Raw genomic sequence first — 23925 nt, 5'->3', positions numbered from 1 at the left:
TAAGATATTTTGTTTTTGCAATTGAGGAACCATGTATGTAATAACTACTCTTTATTTAATATAAGTCTGAAAGTGTTATTGATCAATTGTTTAGTTGTCTTATATCAGTGGTTTATCTTCAAACAAGTGAAATTTAAAAGAAAAAACAAAATATTTGTGAAATGAGCAACAATGGCCTTGCATATTCTTAAATGTGAGGATACAAGAGCCTCATAAATATTAGTTTGAGAGGAATATACATTCCTCGTAATTTTCAATTTGCAAGGAATATGCATTCCTCACCATTTTTAATTTACGAGAAATATGCATTCCTCGCAATTTTTCATTTGTGAGGAAATCAAAAGTCCTCACATATAGTAATCCGTGAGGGGGTTTAAGCGAGGAAAATTTGCGATGACTGAATTTCCTCACTGATGATTATCAGTGAGGAATTTAGACTTTTTGTGAGGAATTTCATTTGTCACATTTTTTGTTTTTTCTTGTAGTGTGATTTAAGTTCATTGATTTTGTGCTTCAATCCCACCTTTTATGTGTTTTGTGTTCTTTGGTTGCAAACTTAGAATATTGAGCATGTAATTGAATCCAAATTAAGATTGCTAGCGTTCTAGGTCTTAATTGTCAAGTGGAAAACCTATAATTCCTTAGGTAAATCAATGAAGAGTCTTGCATACTTGTATGACGTTCCAACTTGTGTTCTTGGCTTAAATCAATCAAACTTTCATTGATCTTTATGTGTTAAATATGTTTTGTTAGTGAGTAGCGTTCTATGACTAGCATTGCATGTTTAATAGGGTTAACTATGGTGCGTTCATTTAGTTAATTAATTAAGGAAAGTAAAAAGAACTTTGTAGGCGTTCATCTTTGTTCTTGATTGATTTCTTCATTCACATTTTTTGATCCGTGATTTATGATTAGAAAACTCTTTTTTGTGTTAATGATTGTTAACTTCATCGTACATATTCTTTATCACCCCTTATCTATTTTGATTCATAGATTGATTGATCATTGTAAAGTAGTTAATTTAGATTAGAAATACAAATACTTTCGAAATCTCCTTAATATTTTGTAATTTTTCGTACATATTGTATACTTGTAATTAATTCTTCTTTCTTTGACGTTTAAATGACAGGAGCACCCTCAATCCCCGGTTAGAACGATATCCTACTTACTCTATACTACAATCTGATGCAGGGTTTTAAATTGGCACTCACTTTGAGTGTATCAGCGTCATTTAGATGGCTCTTAATGTTGGTGGCGGCACCAACATGGCCAGAGGCGTTGCCTCCCTCTCTCTTTCCACGTTGACCTCTTCGGTTCCGTGTTCGCTTATTTTGGCGATTACCTTCCCAAGTAGAGTGATTATATAGACCAGAACGTCCAGAAGTATCCCTAAGATTAGGATTTCGCTCTTGGTGCCCTCTCTTAGGGGCGCGACTATAATTGGATTCTGGAATATGCTCTGTTTCCATGGATCTCAAATTATAGTTCTTCACAAGGATGTTGTCATGCTTTTCAGCGACATTCATAGCTCCAATAAGCTCATGAAACCTTGTGATCCGTCATGCAGTAACATCGATTCGATAGTTCTTAGTAACCATCAATGCAGAGACGGGGAATGTAGAGAGAGTCTTCTCAATCAACATCGCATCTATGATCTCTTTACCACATAATTCCATTAAGGATTTAATATGAAGTGCTTTCGAGTTATAGTCAAGAACTGACTTGAAATCACAGAAGCTGAGGCTATGCCATCTCACTTCTAGGTCAAGAAGCAAGGAGTTACGGACGTTGGCAAATCTTTCTTTGAGTGAGACCCACAGCCTTCTGGGGTCTTTTTTATTCATATACTCGTACTGGAGCGAATCATCCATATGACGAGTCATTAGGATGATGGCTTTCGCCTTATTTGCCTCTAAAGCTGCTCTATTTGCTTCCAAAGCTTGAGCTTCCTCAACAGTTAGCACGTCCTGGCTAGGCTCGAGAATCATATCCAGAATTCCATAGGCCTTGAGATGCTGACAGACATCACGAACCCACCTGTGATATCCAGAGCCAGCTGTTCCCAATGGAGCAAAGTCCAATTTGTTCAGGTTACTCATCCTGAAAGAGAATAAGAAAAAAGGTTAGTTTCGGAGCGGAAAAAGCTACCACGAAAACATATAAAATTTCTGAGCGTAATTGTCACGCCCCGAATTTCGAATAAAGATATTCGAATCCGAAACGCGAAAAATAATAAGCACAAGAAAACACATATAGAAAATTTTTTTCATTTAAACTAAGTAACAGACAAACTAAACTCACAATGTCAATACCGACTCGTTCTTTAGAGTCACATATTACATTACAATAGTTTACAAATTAAACTGAATATCAATTCAACGCGTAACCACTCTCACCAATTCACTACACAGCGGAAGACTACAAGTATAAGCGCCCTTCTACACCCACGTGACGGAAAGTCCACCTCAGCTTCGATAACGATCACCCGATATTCTAACCTGCACAATAAACCCTACACCATAAAATAGTGCACCGGGATTGAACAAAACAAACCCGGTAAGCCTTTCAGCCCGTATGAGTAATCTAAATTAAAGTGACTCACGTCACGCATGCTTATAATTTCTCAGCTCGTGAGATAAATTAAAACATCAACATTTAACTCCGCAAAACACAATCAAACATACAATCACATTAGGTAACAATTAGTAATCCCTGCATCGAAAGTTTAGTTCAGGAGATCACTAAAGTCACCCAATTCAAATTATAGTAATCCTTGCGTCGAAAGTTTAGTTCAGGAGATTACAATTAAAATCGACCATTAGAATGAAACGGAAAATCAATAAGGAAGTCAAACAACTCACACTAAAATCGATGATCACCCATCAACTCCAAACTAAAGTCGATGATCACCCATCAACACCCAATAAATCATATTATCTCAACTCATACCCTAGTATAAAATCAAGTCCCTCCTCGGACAACAAAAGAAATCATACACTCAAAACTCTCTTTTAAAAACATGTACCCTTTAGTGCCATAACACAAAGTTATCCCCCAAGAAGTACAACTGCAGACAGACTAGAGCTCTAACTGAATCGTAACCAATCACCCGGCTAAAGGCTTGGTATCCCGATATCATGCACTTCGGTTACTATTAAACCGTCGGACTTTGGACGCCCCCGTCCTCAGAACAATCCTACTTCGGTTACTATTAAACCGTCGAACTTTGGACTCCCCCGTCCTCAGAACAATCCTACTTCGGTTATCATTAAACCGTCGAACTTTGGACGCCCCCGTCCTCAGAACAATACATTTAAAACGAATCGCAACATGACTCAAACACTTTCCTCAAGCAAAACACACTTTTACACAATAATCAACACATTATGATATAATCAAGAAATTCATTTTAAATTCATTTTCATTACCTGTGAGCCGTAGCCCTATGAACCGTAGTCGATCGAGCTCATATTATTTCAAACAAAACTTATTTTTGAAAGCGATAAACAATTATCAATCCATTCCGAATAATAACGACTCGGTTCATAAACGAACCATGTGAGATTTACTCACCTCTAATCCAGCTGCGTCTTCTATAAATCAAAATCAAAATAATCCACACACTCGTCAACTCAATCGTCAAGTACCTAATCAAGTACGGTCTTTGCTTAGCAAACGAAATACGAAATAAACTTAAGCGATGATCCAAAGGTCGGCTTCTAAAACAAGGATGATCCAACGGACGGATCGAATTTAAACGATGATCCAACGGCCTGATCCTCACGGATCACCCTTGGAAACATCCAAACAAAATTAAATGAAAATCTGACGGATAGATTCTCACGAATCGCCTCCCTAATCACTGTTTTACAATTATACGAAAATCCAACGGTCGGATCTTCGCCCGTGACCACACAAAGTCATTGGGACAGTCATACAATCATCATATCAAAACTTTAAGTCCATCGGACGGTCCAAATTTTTCAGATCAAAAATCAAACGATCGAAATCGATCAAAATCTAAAAATTCATAACTAAACCATACGATATCCGAAAAATGCGTACAATATGCCGAAATGATCGTATTGAAATGTAGAATCATAAAATGTACAGAAACTACATTTTAGACTCCCGGAGGTGGCCGGAAAGGGCCGCCGGAGTTAATGGCAGAGCCGCCGCCGACCACCACCAATGGTGTCGGGGCCAATTTTCTCTTCTTCATTTTAACATGCTGGTCAATATTCATAACTAGCACAAGATCAGAAAATAACAGGAAGAGGTTGAAAAATACCAAAACAGTCGAGTTGGCCGGAAAATCTGCAGAAACCGGCGAGCTCCAGTTCGACGTAAAAACGTCCTCCAATGGCTTCGATCCCTTCTGGAGATTTGTTCAGAAACTCATGCCGAGCTCCCCAGTTCAATAATCACTCAAAACGAACCTCTACAACTCGAGATATCAAGCTCCACAGTCCGGTTTCGATCTAGATCGGGGTGAGCTTCCAGTCGCCGCCACAGGCCACGCCGCCGTGCAAGGTTGCTTTTGGAAGCTTTAGGAGGTTGAGGCGAGCTTGTGGGTGAAGTTTGATGAGCTTTGGTGGCTTGTAGCTCGAGATATCACGATTGGAACGAAATCGGGCTTAAACCGTTCGGAGCTTCCCACCGCCGCTGCCGGCTGTGTCGCGGCTCATGGCTGCCCCTGGCAGCTGCGCAAGGTCGAGACGAAGACAATGGAGGTGGTCCGACGCCGTTTGGTGGCCTGAGGGAGGAGAGAATGCACGAAGAGCTTGTGCTCTGTTTCTGAGTTCGGGCGGAAACGAGAGAGAGAGAAGAGAAACAGTATTTCCAAAAAAAGGAGGCCGGACGAAAATGGAAACTTTCCAAAAAAATTAGGGTTTTTTCTATATATACCCGTTTTGGAAACTTTTTCAAAATGCGATAACTCCATCATACGAACTCCGATTCTCACGATCCACATATGTGCGAACTCGTATCGACGCGCCCTACGACTTTCGTGAAGGAAGTTTTCACAAAATCCGAACGTATAAAAAGTCAACTTCTAAAATCGTACGTTTCGAGCTTTTGTTATTTCTTTATACTTCGATTCTCGAATAATCCCGAAAGAGCAAGTCTTTGAGATTAAAATTCGTGAAATTGAACATTATTAATTTCACACAAAATATATGAAATTAAATTGAAAATCGAGGTCACTACAGTAATTGCTTCCAAGAAATTAGGAATTTCTTAGCGTAATCGCTTCCAAGAAATTCAATTCCAAGAGGTATTGGATTAGATCGAAACAATGACGTAAGTGGTCGATCATATCTCTACAAACTCTAAGTTTGGAGATCTCAACAAGCTCTAAGCTTGAAATGAGCACGAACCCCCACAGTTCAGCGTAATTAGGTCTCCCCTATGATGAAGAAAGGGGGGTAGAAGAAGGGAGTTTGCAAGTCCCCAAGAAAAAAGAAGAGAAAAAGAATTAAAACTTCAAAAACGGGAACTTTTAGTAAAAATTACTTTGAAATACGTCGCCGGAAAATTTGGCCGAAAAAAGTTGCTGGAAAAATCTCACCGGAAAAATCACAGGTCGCAGGTGATGACGTGGCAGTGGGGTCTGGTGATGACGTGGCAGTGGGTCCCTATGCTGACGTGGCAGTGGGTCGATTCAGGCCTGTGGGCTTATGGGCTTTTTCTTCTTTAGGCTGGGCTGCTTCTTCTTTCTTTATGGGCCAAGCTTCTTCTCCTTTTTTTTTTTTTTCCTTCTTTTCTTCTCTCTGCCTGTTCAAGGTGCAGCTACTATTGGAGGTCGGTTTAGCAGCTTTTAGGTCGGTTCAGGAAACAATTTTTCCGGTTCCCTGATCCTGAGATTGAGGTGCTACTGCTGGCAAAGTTTGGTGGCAATTGAAGGTCTGGAAGATGGTGAACCGGTGGAATATTTGCTGCGGGTGGTTTGAAACTTCCAATGGCCGGCTCTGGTGGTTCTGCCGCCGGTTCTGGATTCCTGGGGTCAAGGGCTTCAAGTTGTGTGGTGAAGGCAGAAAAGGTTTCAAGGTTTTATATTTGGATTTGGATTTAGAGTTTTAGCTATTTGTTTCAGGGTTAGGGTCTCGTGCTGATAACGTGTTTTTTTTTTTAAGGAAAACTGAATTGGGAGATAATTGAGTTGTACTTTCATTGATAATAGGGGTCTATTTATATAGAAGATTACAAGACATAGAATCAGAATTGTACAAGGAAAAATAATCGTATAATTAATCGGATAAATAATGCTCTTAGGGCTCAACCCAATGTTGGGATTCTAGGTGTTGGGGCATGAACCCAATGTTGGGATTCTAGGTGTTGCTGAAGCTATTCCACATCCGTGACCGTCGACCCGAATTTCAGCCCCGAAAGCTTTTCAGCCATGGACATCTGGTGTTCAACAATGGACCGATAACATGGTGGTTCAAAAGAAGAAAAACCGACCTTCGAGGTTCACGGTGCTGCACTCATGTACTCAGGAGAGTTGAGGATTCTGACTTTTGTTATTCTGACAATTCAAGTATGGTTATTGATATAATTATTGTGCAACAAAACACTATTTATTAGTTTAATGTGGAATGGGTTGTTCACCAGTCCAACAAATTTAACACTAAACGATCAGAACAATAATGCATACTTCTCTTCCTTTCTTAATCCTTTTTACTTTATCTGAGGAAACAGAAAGCAAAAGATTATAAGAATTCCCTTGCACTCATCAGATCACAAGTTTGACAATGAGAACAAAACCATATCCCACCTGAGAAGGAGATGCAAAATATTCTCTTGGCCACTGGTCAGGAAAAACTCTTAAGCTTTATTGGTTCTGAGTTTCGTCTTGGCCCTTTACTTTGCCTCTGAGCATGTCAGTGAAATTTCCCCTCATAATGCGCCTTAATCTAGTGTCCTCTACTGGTGGCAGTGGTGCAGACTTCGGGGACTCAGCTGGCTCTGGCAGTGGCTCAACACTATCCTTCTTGCCCAGTAGCCCACCTTCACCAAAGAAACTACTCACAGAGGATGCAAGTCCAGCACCCATCACCTTACTGATGGTCTCAAAGGTACCACCAGATCTCTCCTTCATTATAATTTCAAGGGCTTCCTTGTGTACTGGATCCAGTGCATCTGAGTCCTTCAATAGGTTCTGGATGGTAGGTAGGAGGAATTCTCGTACACTGGTTGCTGAAATATCTGTACATTAAAAAATTAAAATCATTAAGACACTGAAAAAGGCAAAAGCATATTTGTTTCTTGTTTCTTTTCTTTTTTTTTCTTTTTTTCCTTTTTGAAAGTAAAAGAGAAAGCAATACAAACTGCAGTGACCATAATAGTATGTCACAACACTTTGTTGACAATAATAGACTTAAAACTGAGAAAAGTAGATCTGTTTCAATGATTTTTGGGGTCATTGCCATCTCAAAAATGAAAGCCTAGGACCCTAAACATGAATTTGCTTGCTTCACAGGTTCTTTGAGAGATAGTATTTCAAGTCAATCATAATTATAGGACGATCACATGAACAAACAAAATGTTACAATAAACCATAAGGGTAACAAATTTAGGTGTTGACTACATACAAAATATATGGTAAATGTCGATATACTCTAAAGTTCATTGAGGAAATTCATTTGTGACATACTATCTTCTACAAGAAAATGGGGTTTTGGTCAACCATCTGGAACAATGAACAAAACAGTCATGAGGCTTGAGTAACTTGTTGATAAGAAAATATTTCAGGCACATAATCTCAGGTAGAGGTCAAGAAAATGCACTACAAACCAAAAACTATTAAGTTCCAACTCTGTCCATGGAATCATTAAAACTCTTGCCTGATGAAGAATACAAGCAGAATATTTCAAGTCAAGATTTGGAAAGTAGTTCAAATATATCTAGGTTTTTATTATTAGGATTCTTATAATTATTAGGATTATTTCTTTAGGATTCTTCAAGGATATCCCTAGTTATTCTAGAGTTATCTTAGCCTCCCTATATATAGAGGCCTTTGTAGTCTTTTATTGGCAGATTTGAGTTAATAAAAATTGAAAGCTGTTGCTTCTCTCCAGGTTTGTGTGATGCAACCTAACCTTAGGTGTGATGCCTAAGTTCTCTGGGTGTGATGCCTAGAAACCCTACTGGTGTGATGCTAGTAGTTTTATTCCTTTTCTTCTTAAGTTTCTTATTCTAAAACCCTTTTCTTTCTAACAATCGAGACTGCTGCAAATAAACCCTAGTATTGCAGTTCTTTTGCTACTTGTCCTGCATCATTGCCAGTATCTATGATTTCTGGTAATTCACTAAGGTGCCCATCTTTTCACATTCACTTTGATATGCTTTCAGCATGTGACCTCCTAAAAGCTAAGTTGAACATGACAAGATGCATCTTCTCATCTGTATAAGGGATCAACTTTTACCAAGTGTATACTTATAAGTGCGGATTTCATCAATTTGATAATCACACACTGAATTTTAACAATTGGAACTGTTGATCTTGTAGATTACTCTTTGATAGGTAACTCTGCAAAATTTGTGACAACACTTCAGAGAAAGCAGCACTTCAGTTGATAACTGTTTGGTCATCCAAAATGGAGAAACATTACAGACAAATACAGAACATCAGATAGAACTGAAATGATAAAAATGAGTATCAACTATGGTTCCCAATTTGACTCAAATTTTGGAGGAATCATATTTGAAGTGGGTTAGGGCAGAGTGTCACATCTATGGGTGTTCTTGATTGTCAAGCCTTAATGTTTAAGCGAGGGTGTCCACATTTTTTTAAAAGAAAGCCCTGATGTTTTTCATACATGTGCGGTTTATTTGTATGCAAAAGCAGAACATCTTTACAGTAAAATAAAAAGAAAATGAAACGAAACACATAACTTGGTGTCTTAATATGCATAACATTTTCTTATTTTGAAATTAATTAATCAAGCACTAACACCTGTAAAACATTTTATTGAAATAAACTGAAGTAAATGGAGCTCAAGGGGAGGGAAATTAGAGAGAAATTAAAAAAAAAAAAAAAAAAAAAAACAGACAAGAACAGTCATAGAGAAATCAAACCCATCTTAGCATTCCTTTTTATGTGGTTTGGCTAAAAAACATCTTAGCATTTAGAAAATGCAAACCTGTTGCATCTAAAGCACGGATTGCTTCACAGAATGCATTTGCTCTCTCACGACGACGCATCATGTCACTCGCAGGCAGACTGGCAGTAAGGTGAAAAATCTTGGATAAAAGATGTAGATAGTGTCAAAGAAAACAGAATTGCTCAACTTGGCAGTAATCTAAAATAGCAGTACGATCAAGTAAATACTTTGTGTCAATATCCAGAGCATGTTGCCTAAAAAGGAAATAAAACAATTCCTCCAGGAAATATGTTGAGGATATAATCTTTAAGTCTATCCGTTGTATGAGGTACAGCAACTACCAATGCATGAACCACAGCAATGGTAGCTTCATGGGATCCATCTTCAAGAAAAGCATCCATCTGAACCCGTATCTTATCGACAATCTAGTAAAAACTAAATCTGATCAGCCGAATGAACAGATATTATTCCATTACGATAACAAAATTACTGCAGAGGGAACAAAATGCAAACCATATCATTTTTAAAATGTTGGGCGACAGCTCCAAAGGAAACTATGCTTGCATACTTCACACTAAGGTTTTGGTCAGAGCCCAGAGTTACTAGGGCGGGCAAAATATGAGTAGATGCAACTTTTGCATCGATATATGGAACCTATTAAACCAAAGCAGTCAATTAATTGTTAGGTTTAAAGTCAGACAAATAAATAATGAGAATGCCGAAAGAATGGCTAAACTTACAATAACTTTCAACAGATTGGCCGCATTGATTTTCATATCTATGTTGGAGCTGACAACCATTTCCCAGAGTATATTAAATATCATGCCATGATGAACTTCACATGTGCTGCATTAAAAGAACGGCCCATCAACAACACAATAACTTGCAACAAGTTAGTTTTAAATAGGTTGTTACTTTACTAACCACAGGAAGCGGACAGCATCAATAATCTCAGCATTGCACTTTGTAGACTGATTTCCCACACCTTCAACTAATAGCTTTCTCAAATACTCCACTAATTGTTCATGCTTGCTAGGGGCACCCAAAACTCCAGCCAAGAGAAGAGGTAAGATGCACATAGTAGCCAGTCTCTTAGCCACAGCAGTCCTTGGCATCAAACCTGTTATATACAGCAACAATTAAAGCCAACACAAATGTGAATGCATTTCAGAAAATTTTGTTTCTCACTACCTTCAATTTTGGAATGGCTTTCAGACGGGAAATATGTCAAAAGAGCATCTTCCCCAATGGCTATAAGGAATATAGGGAGCAATATATGTGTCAAATAAGAATCCCCGTAGTGTTCAGATACAGCCAACAAAAACTGCATCAGGAACATATAGATCAGACATAATTAAGAAACCACTTTAAAAAAGCAATATTAGAAGCCAGCAAAGATGGAAAAAATACCCTGGTGATTCGATTTCGCAAAGTATCTTCTTTTGGAGGTAGCAAGCAGGCAAGCTCTATCAAATCGGGTATGCAGTCGACATGCAACCACTCAAAAGCAGGCAATTGAACATGTCCCCTAACCAGATGATAAAGTTTCGCATCAGCAGTTATAATAAATCAACCTTTGCTAGTTAGGTTACATGCTGTCTGAAACCAGAAGCCTGCATAAAAAATAAAATAAAAAATAAAAAAATGGAGCTTACCCTGCATATAATTCAAGGAAAGGTGTAGAAAATATTGTTCCAGTTGTTTCAGGATCAGAAGAAAATGGGGACATCTCAATCGCCTTCTGGTGCACAGATGGAAGCATTTCCAGTAGCATCCGTAATAAAACATCGACATTCCAGCGTTCTCGTTCTCCTAACACACGAAGATGCGACTCCACAGACCCTTCAACCCCCGAAAGTGGAGGGCAGCGCTGCAATATCACAATGATGTAAATTAAACAGAGTATTATTAACGTTAATGACCCGCTCAGCCAAAATGACTACAAATCATTTAAGTAGGGTTAAACACTAGCATACCTCAGCGGAGCTCAATATATGAGATAGTAGAACTCTTAAAACATGGTCTAATTTGTGTCCCCACTTGATTACTGCAGGGACTAATTCTTTGAGTGTAGATTCCACCACCACTCCAGAGGGATCACAGACCAATTGGAACATCAATTCCTCAACCTACAAATACAGTGAAGTAACATAAAATTGGAGACACTTTCTGTGTTTCACTTCATACATTTTCTTTCTTGTCAGTCATCATATTATGATAAGGAGATAAGTCTCCATTCCCTAGACCATGTGTTATCAACCTGTTCTAGAGCTTACATTGTAGCCATTTCTGTCAAGTCAGAATTCCTCTCCATGAGAGCCTCTGAAGCATATTAGTGAGGCTGACCTTGAAATATTTGTCCATATTTGGAAAGAGTGGAAGCAGCAATGCAAGATTATGTACAGCAGCCTCCCGGACAACAGTTGCAGAATCTTCTATGAGTTGTTGAACAATAGATAAGATAAGAGAATCACGGATCTCAGGCCGAACAAATTCTGCAAGCTCTCCACATGATTGAGCAACTAGCAACCTGCGTTCCTCATAGGTATGATTTATCTGTAACCAATCAACAATAGACATATTCATTAAAATAGACAGAATGGTTCAAGATCCCCTGCAAATTGAGGCCCAAACTTACTTGCTCCCAACACTGGGGAAGCAACTCTGTTTCTGTTCTCATCTCTCCTACATTCTGAGCAAGGCTGACGCATGCCTGAAATGCAGTGGGTAAATCAAGCAACTAATCAAAAAATCATGCAGTCATAGTACAACATAAATGCAGCACTTAGAACAACGGCCTACATCCATTATAATTCTTCTTTGCTGGTGATCTGGACGTTTGATTAGATTAAACAATGTGTGGGTCAAGGAATCTCGAGTACTGCTCTCTGGATGGCGCTCAATAGCACACATGATCAGAGGAAGTAGCTCCTGCAAGTAGATAACACCAACCAGTCAAAAACAAACTCTCATGATAAATTCCATTTAAAGAGTGATATCTAGAGAACTATACATAGCTACAAATATATATTATATATGTCACATATAGCTACAAATATATATTATATATGTCACATAAATTAAATACGAACCTCGCGGTGGTTGATTAGAACATAAGGAACAATCTTGGGTAAGGCATCAGCAAGGATCTGAATGGTCTGTAGACCCTGTCAAAGTATAACAATATGCATTACAGGTAGGAAATGTCAAGGTACCCAAAGCTTTAAATTCATTCTATCTAAGAAATGTCACTAAGATGGGCCCATCCAAAAATAAGAGAAAATGGGGGGTTGACTTGAAAAGAATCAACCCGTATGTGCCTCCAGCCAATCTTGCCAAAAATAAAAAATAAAACAAATAAAAAAAAAAAAGAGGAGGAGGAGGAGGAGCTTTGATACATAAAAAGAGAATAAGTACAAGCAACTTGCCCTTTTCTCTGAAGCAGTTTCAGCAGTATGATCCTCTCTTGTTAGATGTAACATGGTAGATGCAGATGGTTCAACATTTTGTTTGGAGACACTTTCACCATTTGTCAAGGCAGTACTACCATTTGAAGGATTGACTGAATATTCTTCTGAGACTTCCTTAGGTGTAATTAGGTTGTCATCAGCAGCTAGTGATTGATCAGCTTCTTCCACAACTCTTGTTATTGCATCAACTGGATGCTGGATTATACTTTTCTCTTCATCCATGATCACGACCTTTTCTTCCATCTGCACGGACTCTTTCCCAGCTTGGACAGAAACTATATAATCGGGAGCATTTGCGATATTGGATGTTAAAATTTCTAGTTCCATCTGCAGTGATTTCACCTCTTCTTTGTATTTTTCCAATGACAGGGATTGCACATGATCAACATCAGTGGCTACCATATTTCGTCCCAAACGAGATCCTTCAATGTGCATTTTCAAAGCAGTGACTTCAGCTCTACAATCATTGAGCTCCTTTCTTTGGTGCTCCAAGGACTGCTTCAAATCTTGTACCTGAATTAAAGGGTGAATTATTATCGTCCTAGATGTCTTGTTTAAACAGCATATTAGTACTTACAAGGTGCTCTTTGTCTTTAAGGTCCTTCTGAAGAGATTCCAATGATTTGTTCAGTGCACTTATTTGACCTTCAGCCATGTCTTTGTTTTTAACCAAGCACAGCTTTTCATGATTTAGCTTCTCATTTTTTTCCAATAACGACTCATTTTTCCGAAGCATGGAAATTTTCTCCTGCATGGATAATAACTTTAGAACAAAGTCACAAAAACACAAGATACAAAAACAAATAAAAAAAACCCACTTATCAATTGTATAATGGCAATTCAACCGTTGGATTTTTAGGTGTAGATGAGTAGATCACTACTGCAAATTTTCAGCCAAATTTATAATCGTAAAAGTGTTCATAATCGTGGTTTACCATTATAAACATGAGTGGCTCATGTTGGACACATGCATCAATTGATTTGATCCAGTTCGGTACTTTAACAATTATCAATTTGGCTGAAAATTTGCAAAAGTGATCTACACATTGGGACCTAAAAACTGAACAGTCGAGATGCCAAAATGTGATCGAAAAATGGGTCCCACAAGGGATCCCTTAGTGGAAAGGTCCTCTATATATATAGGCACACACAAACACACACACACACACACACTGAACGGTCCAGATGCCAAAATATGATTAAAAAATGGGTCCCACAAGGGATCCCTTAAAATGACCAAAAAAGGGATCCCTTGGTGGAAAGGTCCCACCCACATGCGCGCACACGCACACACACACAGCAATCACAAAGCATAAACAATTTAATGCTGGTCATATTGAGAAATAATTTACATGTGCAAACGGAGTGACAAACTCACAGCCCAAAGATCTATAGATCAATATGCTCATAGCCAAAGGTTGCAGGATATAAATTTTCATTTTCAAATAATTAGTTGTTCTTCATGCAAAGATGCATGGATTTATCTCTGTACTGGTGGCCCTGATGGATGGAATTAGAAGTGACTCCTGATGGATGGAAACAGAAAGAACTTCAAAGATTATAGCAGGAAAGGGGTCGAGGAACTATGAGACAAAGCCAGTTGTGATCTTCCTCTATGGAATAATGAAACTTGCTACATCTGTAGGTTAATGCCTAGATTAAAATCTTAGAGCTGTTAGATTAAAATCTTGGGGCTGTTTCGATGCAATTAATTTTTCAGTTAGTTTTGATGAAGTAGTGTTCTTTTCTAGTCCACTGTATTGTATATTTTATTGATCAGGGTAATAAAAAGTTGAGGAATAAAAACCAACCAACATTAAAGGATGTTAATTTCTGAATGATGCATGCCTGCACACTTATAATGTAATCAAATAGGCAGGAATGAGTCGGAATCATTCATATTTACCAACACACCAAACCAATAATATGAAATCAACATATTAACCACATTTGTGCTCTCTTGGTGATAAAGCATACAAAACATGTCACATGCCACAGGCCGGATGCAAAAGCAATTTGAAAAGCTTTTAAGTCTTTCTCGAACAAGTATTGGAAAGGCAGTAAATATCTAGAATATAAGTGACTGATGATCTTTTACCAAAAATAACAACCACATACATATTCCAATAAATAAGGCTTTTCAGCTCCCTAGGTCGAAAGCATACAAATTATACACCACATGCCAGGTGCAAGAAAGAAGCAATGTAAAACACTTGAAATGTAAAACAGTGATTCTGAAATTTTATCAACTTCCCTAAATGCTACATAACATATTTCGAGAAATACCTCAGCAGCCTCTGTAGTGGATGAAAGATACTGATAATAATAATGGCGCAGGGCATCTGGTACACATGCGGGTGAATTCTGCCAAACATCTAGATTCTGGTCTGTGACCTGGGCAGAAAGTAATGACAGTTTACGGTAGACTATTAAGAATAGTTAAACACGGTAAAATAACATGCTAAGTTCAGTCACACAAACGAATTGCAATAGCACCATTGTCACCTGATGCAAAGGTTTAAGAAATGTAATGGGCTTCCAATGCAATTCATTACTGCCTTAAACATATCAAAGCCAAATTGTATCTCGAAAAGCAATTTCTTTTGAATTTCTGCTAAAGCTATTTGCTTTATTCTAATGGTCAGATAAAATAGGACTGCTGTTTTAATAATGTTAACAACAAGAGCATAATCTATTATCAAACAACTGAAACTGAAAAGGCAGTTTCAACCAATGGACTTTGAGTTATTCACTTGCAAAACTAATATAAAGTTTAACCAAAGTAAAGAAAATAACAAAGCAATGAAAAAGCGAAAACAGGAGCGTGGATTGTGGACGACATGTCTGTGATGATGGCTACTCTTGATGGCTACTCTTGGGGTTTCGTTTGGATGGGTCTGGTGTTTATTCAAACTTGGAGAGAGTATTCACGTTGGTATGAATGCGTTAAGAAAAAACACAGTGATATTGCTACTGACCTGCAGTAAGATTGTTAGTGAAGGCTATTTAGGTCTGGTTTTGCTTCTGCTTTTGTTTGTGAAGGGATGGGAGATATTCGGTAGGTTGGATTTGGGTCCACAGTGAATAGAGGTAGGTTTCCCATGTGAATGAGCTAGAGTTGTCCAAGAAAAACAAGATTGTTTCAGTCAGAAAGTAACAATCACAGACAATATCAATCCAATGATGACTGAAAATATCTGATGACATTACCAATTCAGATATCATAAAGACAAAAAATTGCATGAAAAGCCTCCCAAAAAAAAATCCCAAATCTTATTGACCTATGCTAGGAAAAGATACTGCTAGAGATAATTAAATAAATACATTTTTTTTTGTTTGGGGAGGGGGGCAGGGCGGGCTGTGGGGTGGTGTTAGTATAACTTGCTAGTAATCTACAATACTCTCAAAACTCCCCATCATAAACTGATAGATAATGAATTTCACACAAATATTTAACCAAAAACTTATAAATTTTTGGTGCTCTTCCTCCCCAAAGGAATCACTAGAACCTTATTGCATAGTTGAAAACATAGACATAACATGTACAAACTAGATGAATTATGTGCCTTCACGAATGAGCATCACATTTTCATAAAGAATTAAGACATGCCACGTGTCTCGCAAAATGAGCGACCTCTAAACAAAATATATTCAAATATCTGGCCAGAATATCAATAACTAAGCAAAATTGAACACTAAACTCAACAAAATAAACAGCTTAGAAACAAAATATTCTAACTAAATTTACTCTTGTAACTAAAATACTTGACCTCTCTAACAGGGATTTTAAATCCAGTGTAATATGTAAAGATGTCTTGATGCAGTAGCCACAACTAGAAAAGAAATACCCTATTTGGAAGGCCAAGATAAAGCCAAGACCTATTTGGTTGAAAGTGCAAGTCCCCAGTGATAGTCTAAGAGTCCACAGTACATATATAAATAAATAAATAAATAAACCAAGAGTCACGCTAGGAGTTAATGTTCAGTTTCATTAAGAGTATTAATTTGAGTCTAGTGCTACTTAAGAGTCTATGTAATTCTAGGATAAGTACACTGTCTTTTAAGTACTTTGAGGGTCTCTTGTTTAATGAGTCTTTACAGAGAATTTATAGTCCTTTAGTTTTCTAGGAGTCTAAGGGTGATCTATCTGAAGTTTACATATATGACTACCTCTTGTAAGCAAAATCAAATTGGAACAGTAAAAGTTGAGTTTTCTTGAAAGCCTTGGTGCCTTAGCTCTCTCCTAATCTCCCTTTATTTTCTATTCTGTAAGTCTTAAAACTACAACAGCTACAAAACTTGTTTTCCTAAAACTATAATTTCTATCTTTCCTAGCCCATGAACCGTACTCCAGCCCACCCTTGCTCTGTCCTATGTCATGTTTGGTCCAGTTACAATGGCAATACAATCTGTATTTACAGCCACCACTGCAAATTTGATCGTTTCTGTCTACAAATACATGTTTGGCATAAATAAGAAAGGAGTCATCTCTTTTCACATACAAATACAAGAGAGCAAAGATGAAAGGGAAAACGAAACAAAAGAAGGACGAGAAAAATGAAAATAAATACCTCTTCGAAAAACGTCATTGCAGTAAGCCGGTAACCTGCTATTAGCAAATATTCCTTTACAGCACAGTTAAGATCTCGACGTTCATTATCTTTCAAGGGACCCAAATCCGAGAAGGAGACATCTGTCTTTTGCCGCTGATATTGGGGTCCGTTATTTACACTGGTATTTGACTCTGAATCCAACACGGGGAGAAAGTGACATAAACAACATGAAGGCTTGTTTTACCAGTCAAAAAGATTATCATGTACAACGCATGTCTCAGATCTTGCTACTGTTTACAGGCGCAATACATTTTCCAGACAATAGAATTTCAAAAAATCATAACAAGCAAAAGTTTGGTGTCGGTCTCCAGCAACAACATGCACTTTTTGGCTGGCATGGTTTTCTAGAAAACTAATTCAGAAGAGTAACAGACCCTAAAACCTCACTGTCATAGATTTTCACAAATAAACTGCCCGAGACTAATTATTGTGGATGTTTCCTCACAATAATTATGGTCGAGAAAATGCCAATTCAAGTTAAATGGATCCAAAAGCATGCTACTGCACGGATCGGAATTCGAAATTCTCCCGTTTTCATCCATTAAATAATACTTAAATACTTGAAAAGTCTGTTTTAGTTAAGCATATGGTGATATAGTCGCTCACCATGACAACTTACATTCAAGAACCACAAGCATCAATTTTTTATAAATGCGCAGTTACTCATCATCAAATCGTTCAGCAAACAATATAACATGGACCACCATTCAAAAACAAAAACAAAAAATGCATATAACCGTGTCATACAAAACCCTAAAACTTGTGCACAGAATTCAAAATTACCCCTCAATTCAGTTACTGGTGATTCTGCTTTCTTCTGCAATTCAGTCTTGAATTTCAAAATGTCCTCTTGGGCTAAACGAAGCTCATATTCACTAATTGCTAATTTTTCTTCTACTGCTTCTTTCTCCTGAAGCAAACTTTGAGGATCTGCAACTGCATGTGAAAAGAAGAATAGCATTAGTAGAGTCACTTAGGAATGATCGAACATTGTGGCGAGAAAATGAAGAGTACCTCGGAGAGAGTTGAAGCGAGAGATCTGATCGGGAGGGAATTGGGAGGAGTCGGAGAAGAAGTTTTTGAGACGAATGGCCTGATCGTCTCTGCCATCGTCGAGAAGCTCGTGGAGGAGCTCGAATGCCGTCAGTAAGTAGTTCTCCTCCAGCAGAAAGTTCACCACGCAATTGCACAAAGACGACTTTTCCACGTCCATCCTTGTCTACACAAACAAATTTAACACAACAACGCCATTAAACAGATCTCTCTCTCTCTCTCGCTCTAGACGAATCTCATTTCTCAGAAATATGAGTCTGGAGATCCTACTGTTGTCGATGGTCTCTCGTCATCTCAACCGTCGATCTGTGGCCCAAGTAAACAAGACGAAAGGAGGCCCAAATAAGAAATTCAAGTCTATTGAGAAAAAATCCCTGGGTGATATGGAACGGGAATTATTATACATTATTATACATATATTGAAAGGTAAGTTCACTGTTACTACTGTTCATCAAGGGGTGGAGGAGACGTTTTCGTCCCTGCTTTTCTGTTATATTGCAGGAGTGAGTGCTGTTTGAGATTATGTCATCTGGGTATATGGGTCTTTTTACAAGAATTGACACGTTTGCCCTTGGGTTGCTGTTATAATTTCAGGTTTGTACTGCTGGCTGACAGCATGCTGGCTGGGTATATGTGTCTTTATCCACTTGGGTAGGTGGTTAACCAAAAAAAAAAAAAAGGAATTCGCTTGGGTCGGTTTCTACTTTCTTCTACAACTATAGAGAAAGTATCCAGAGCTCTACAGATAGAGAGAGAGCAATCGATAGAGATAGAGACATCTATAGATAGAGAGGAAGTATCTAGAGAGATCGGGTGCGATAGAGAGCGATCGACAGATTGAAAGGTCAGTTCACTGTTACTACTATTCATCAAGGGGTGGAGAAGACGTTTTCATCCCTGCTTTTCTGTTATATTGCAAGAGGGAGTGCTGTTTGAGATGATGTCATCTGGGCATATGGGTCTTTTTACAGGAATTGACGCGTTTGCCCTTGGGTTGTTGTTATAATTTCAGGTTTGTACTGCTGGCTGGGTATATGTGTCTTTATCCACTTGGGTAGGTGGTTAACCAAAAAAAAAAAAAGGAATTCGCTTGGGTCGGTTTCTGCTTTCTTCTACAGCTATAGAGAAAGTATCCAGAGAGAGAGAGAGAGCAATCGATAGAGATAGAGACATCTACAGATAGAGAGGAAGTATCTAGAGAGATCGGGTGCGATAGAGAGCGATCGACAGAGAATATCAAGATCGATCCACAGGGAGAGATAGAGATCGGGTGTGTGTTTTTTGCTTTGTACAAAGAGGGATGGATAGAGACTGGGCTGTTAGTTCTTTCTGCCTTTAACCGTTTGGTTTATCTTTGGTTTCAAGATAATTGTGTTCGGGTAGGTGATCTGCTGTAACTAAACCAATTGTGCTTAGGTTTTGAAGATAATCGTGCTAGATCATGCTTCGGGTTCAAATTTAGCCAGTTCAAATTTGTTTGATATTTTTTTGTCAATTAAAGTGGTTTGTGCTTCGGGTTACATTTGTATGGCAGAATCCCTTTTTTGTGATTTTTTTTTTAATTTTTTAATTTTTAATTTAATTTAATTTTTTTATTTTTGGTTCTTCTTCTTCTTCTCCTCTCATACCATAAATAGTTGGATATTGGGTTTGTTAAACAAGAGTCAATTAGATTGTGCTGTTTTGTATTACAGTTGGTAAGAAGATGAGGGTGATAGTGAATAGGATATTTGTTTTGCACTGAATTGTTTGTTGTGGAATTTCAACAAAGCTTTGAAGTTACAGTGTAATTAGTTGGTTAAAGGTTTTGTGGTCTTGTTTTGTATTGCTTTATAGGTTTGATTGGAAATAAGACACTAATTTAACTCTTTTTTTGTTTTAGTATCTTGCTGGGGTTTCTGTTTTTTCAATGCTGTTGCTGAAGAAAAATGAAGAAAATGATAATGTAACTATAATAGGTATTTGAGATGTTCATGAATAGATTGTTTAGTATTTGGGGTGGTCTGATTCAATCCTTTCTTCAATCAGAGCATCTTGGTAATTTATATCTGATGGTAAAGGTTAAGAAACAGATTCTAATTGAAAGAGAAGCCATTTAAAATTTAGTTCTTTTCAGTTGCTATTTTCCTCAATGATATGCCTTTCCCTTTCCCTTTCTATCTATTTAATTACCAGATCAAAAATAAAAATTATATATTTATCTGACACATTGTTGCCTTATAATTTGAGTTTTGTTTTCTAGATTTCATGCAAAAAGGTGTTCGTGTGGTTCTATTGCCGCTGTTCCTTTGCACATTGTTTGGTATTATTTCAACGTTGTATACTTGTAAGACCCCGGAAATTTGTTATTAATTCTTAAATGTTTCCTGGAATTAATAAAGTGTTCGTTTGTACGAGTTCGTGATTTGTGGAGTGGAAGTGTTTCGGACGAATTTTTATTCGGAAAGTATGACTTTAGGGGGACGCAAAGGTTGACTTTTTATATATTGGGTTTCTCCGACAACTTCCTTCATGAAAGTTGTAGAGCGCGTCGATACGAGTTCGTGGACATGTGGAAAGCGGAAATCGGAGTTCGTATGAGAAAGTTATGACTGATTGAAAATTTGGGAAATTTCTATAAATATGAGAAATTTCGGGATTTTTCATTAAATCCCAAAATTTCCCATTTTCTTATTTTCCTTCCCTCAGTTTCTCTCCGTTCTCTCTCCTCAGACCCGCTAAAAATAGCTTGATCCGACCGGGCTTTTTTTCCCAGCTCCGGCGTCCTCTGACCAAGCCACCAAGGCAGACTTCTTCGCCGCTACCTCCTCGTCTTCCCTCTGGTGCTCCACGGCGACGACAACCACCATAAGCGGCGGATCGGAGCAGCGTTTTCCGACTCGGTCGGAACTTTCCGATTCCTGCAGCGGTTGGGCCGATCCTTTCCATTTTCGTGATCTCCTCTTCCTCCTGATCATCCTCATACCTACCTTGTGGGACGATTTTGAGTGTAGAGTGGTAGATCATGGTTTGAAGTTTTCGACGTCCCTGATTCGATCTAGGATCTGATCGGACGCACGAGAGTGATCCAACTTCCAGGCTTGATCTAGGACGATCTAGACCTAATCTCACTTAGCTCCAGGTATGAAAGTGGCTCATCTCTTCATTTTGAACAAGTTTGTAGTTGACGACTTTTGCATTGGAGGTGGTTGACTCGGCGTTGATTGTCGCCGTTGACCGCCTGCTGGCCCGTCGCTTGTGGAGGCACGTGGCGGTGCGTCAGACCATATTTTTGTATTCTGTTTTCAATTTATGCATCTACGCATCGATACGATCGTTTTGATATATTATAAGGTTATTTTGGAGAAAGTTGATGCATGTTAGGGTTTTCGATTCGTTTCGGTTTTCGATCCGTGAGGATTTGGCCGTCCGATCGGCTTGTAGTTTTGATTTGTTGACCGTAGAGCTGTTCCGATGACTTTGTGTGGTCAGGGATGAGGATCCAACCGTTGGATCATCGTTTAAATGTGTTTATTGAATCAATTGCTAAGTTAGAATCGTATTTTGATTAGGTGATTGACGGTTTTGGTTGGGTGGACGGTTGTGATTGTGATTTTGGGCTGTATTGAAGACGCAGCTGGAATTGAGGTGAGTAAATCTCACGGTGTTTCGATCGATAATTTAGTTATGTTTAATTTAGTAGATTTAATTCTTAATATGCAAAATCATATTTATCAAAATAAATTATTTGTTTTAAAATATATGAACTTGATCGACAACGGTTCATGGGTAGGTTAAAACATGGTTTTGATATAAAATGATTTTCGAGAAATATAATTTATAAAACTATAGTTGGTATTATTGGTCATTCCTGCGTGAATGACTACGTATATATATATTTACGTGGAATATATATATATGGTTGGTGTGGCGTTGTGATATGTATATGTTTGATGATTATATTGTTGAAAGAGTGAATTGAAAATGTGATGTGACATTTGTGAGTCGTGTGGGATAAAAAGGTTTTGTTATGAGGGCCAAGTGGTCCGAGGTCCGACGGTTACAGTGGTAACTTGTTAGGGGAGGGGTTTTGTTCTGAGGGCCAGGTGGTCCGAAGTCCGATGGTTACAGTGTTAACCTGTTGTTAGGTTATCGGATGCTTGCACTTTGGTCAAGGGAGCAGGTTACGATACAGGTATCGAATGCTTGTACCTTGGTCAAGGGGGCAGGTTACGATACAGTTAGGGTGTAAGTTATCGGATGCTTGCACCTTGGTCAAGGGGGCAGGTTACAGTTCAGTTATCGGATGCTTGTACCTTGGTTAAGGGGGTAGGTTACGATACAATGGGTTGTTGTGAGATGATTTATTTGGAGTCGATGGGTGAACATCGACTATCGACTTTAGTTTGGAGTTGATGAGTGATCATTGACTTTAGTGTGAGATGTCGGACTTCTTCATTGATTTTCCTTTTCCTTCTAATTGTTGATTTTAGGTGATCTCCTGAACTAATTCTCTATGCAGGGATTACTAATTTTTATCTAGTGTGATTGGATGTTTGGTTATGTTTGTGGAATTAAATGTTGTTGCTTTAATTATCTCACGAGTTGAGAAATTATAAGCATGAGTGACGTGAGTCATTTTAATTGAGTTTACTCATACGAGCTTAAAAAGCTTACCGAGTTTGTTTTGTTCATTCCCGGTGCACTATTCTATGGTATAGCGGTTATCCCTGCAGGTGAGGACCACCAGGGCTGAGTATGAGGGCGAGGAGTGCAGCAGTGTTAGGTTCATAACCTATTTTTGTTAGCGTACTACTGTTTTTGGTATGCTCCTTGTGAGTGTGTACATTTGTATATTAGATCTCTCGAGTTTTGTATACACTTGTTGATGTGATATTCGACTTAAGTGACCAAGTCTTTATTAACTTGTAGTTTTTACTTTGAAGTATTTGAAAAAGTTTCTTGTAATTTTAAGAGTTGGTTTAATTATTGCATTTCGGATTCGAATATTTTTATTCGAAATTCGGGGCGTGACAATACTTCTTTAGGTATGTGATTTTTATTTTCTTTTGTTGATTAATATTTGCTATTAGCATTAATACATATTTTCTGATTTTTTGTCTTTATTCATTCATTTATTTATTTATTTATTTGTCTATATTTATGAAATCAGAAGGTTATTTCTTTTATTATTATAAGTATGGAAAACTATAAAGTTAACTATTGATGTATACAGGAAGATGCAAAATGTTGAGTTTTTACCTCCTTTTTTTTTAATTTTTTTATCGTTCTTGGATTTATGGCTGGTTTGGTATGAAACATATCTTTTAAGTACTTCTCTTTTATTGTGCAGCTCTTTGGGACAGTGTGCTATCAAGTCCTTTGGCTATTTCAAATTCAGGTATCAATTTTGAGATTATTGATCATTGAAATTTTTTGTGCTAAAGTTTTTATTTTCATTTTGTAGGTGCATTTGTACTAAATCATAATTTTGTATTTTGTTTTTCATTTCTCTTTTTTGTTCTAAACTCTATTAAATATCTGTTCTGCATATAAACTCTAGTAAAGATTGGTTTGAACATGGGGTTCTACTCGGTGACTGATAAACCTGCCTAAATTGGGAGAAATACTTTGAATAAAATGTGTGTTATTTTAAATATTAAATTGAAATTGTGAATTATGAGTTACTTATAACGTAGCAAC

At 37.8% G+C, this 23925-nt stretch overlaps 1 protein-coding gene and 1 long non-coding RNA gene across 3 annotated transcripts; both read right to left on the bottom strand.

The window, feature by feature from the left end:
- Positions 1-1656: 1656 nt before the first annotated feature.
- LOC112195354 lies at positions 1657-4870 on the bottom strand. 2 transcript variants are annotated; one of them, XR_005808829.1, is made up of 3 exons: positions 4292-4870; positions 2397-2512; positions 1657-2100 (listed from the first exon to the last, which is right to left on the bottom strand). It is a non-coding gene; the product is annotated as an uncharacterized LOC112195354 (long non-coding RNA). The 2 variants fall into 2 exon arrangements; XR_002934482.2 differs by having other exon boundaries at positions 2397-2498.
- Positions 4871-6536: 1666 nt separating this feature from the next.
- Positions 6537-18609, bottom strand: LOC112191885 (RAB11-binding protein RELCH homolog). Its single transcript, XM_024331363.2, has 20 exons — positions 18205-18609; positions 17974-18126; positions 17149-17321; positions 14864-14971; positions 13155-13325; positions 12536-13090; positions 12200-12274; positions 11910-12038; positions 11746-11820; positions 11454-11663; positions 11084-11236; positions 10763-10977; positions 10518-10635; positions 10299-10431; positions 10032-10227; positions 9848-9953; positions 9621-9761; positions 9409-9532; positions 9147-9260; positions 6537-7209 (listed from the first exon to the last, which is right to left on the bottom strand). The coding sequence occupies exons 1-20, from the start codon at positions 18401-18403 to the stop codon at positions 6836-6838; spliced, it is 3522 nt and encodes a 1173-aa protein (XP_024187131.1). The 5' UTR covers positions 18404-18609; the 3' UTR covers positions 6537-6835.
- Between the last annotated feature and the right edge of the window lie 5316 nt (positions 18610-23925).

Source organism: Rosa chinensis, chromosome 3, assembly GCF_002994745.2.
Source record: "Rosa chinensis cultivar Old Blush chromosome 3, RchiOBHm-V2, whole genome shotgun sequence".
Classification (NCBI taxonomy): Eukaryota; Viridiplantae; Streptophyta; class Magnoliopsida; order Rosales; family Rosaceae; genus Rosa; species Rosa chinensis.
The sequence above is the reverse complement of the archived record's forward strand: the minus strand, read 5'-3'. Positions and strand labels throughout refer to the sequence as shown.

What these genes read in the sequence shown, in the direction of transcription:
- LOC112191885 (XM_024331363.2), bottom strand. Translation starts at nt 18,403, where the DNA reads ATGGACGTGGAAAAGTCGTCTTTGTGCAATTGCGTGGTGAACTTTCTG. An exon ending in CCACTACAGAGGCTGCTGAG is followed by an intron (nt 13,326 to 14,863) that starts GTATTTCTCGAA and finishes TTATCCATGCAG; the next exon opens with GAGAAAATTTCCATGCTTCG. An exon ending in TTAAAGACAAAGAGCACCTT is followed by an intron (nt 13,091 to 13,154) that starts GTAAGTACTAAT and finishes CCTTTAATTCAG; the next exon opens with GTACAAGATTTGAAGCAGTC.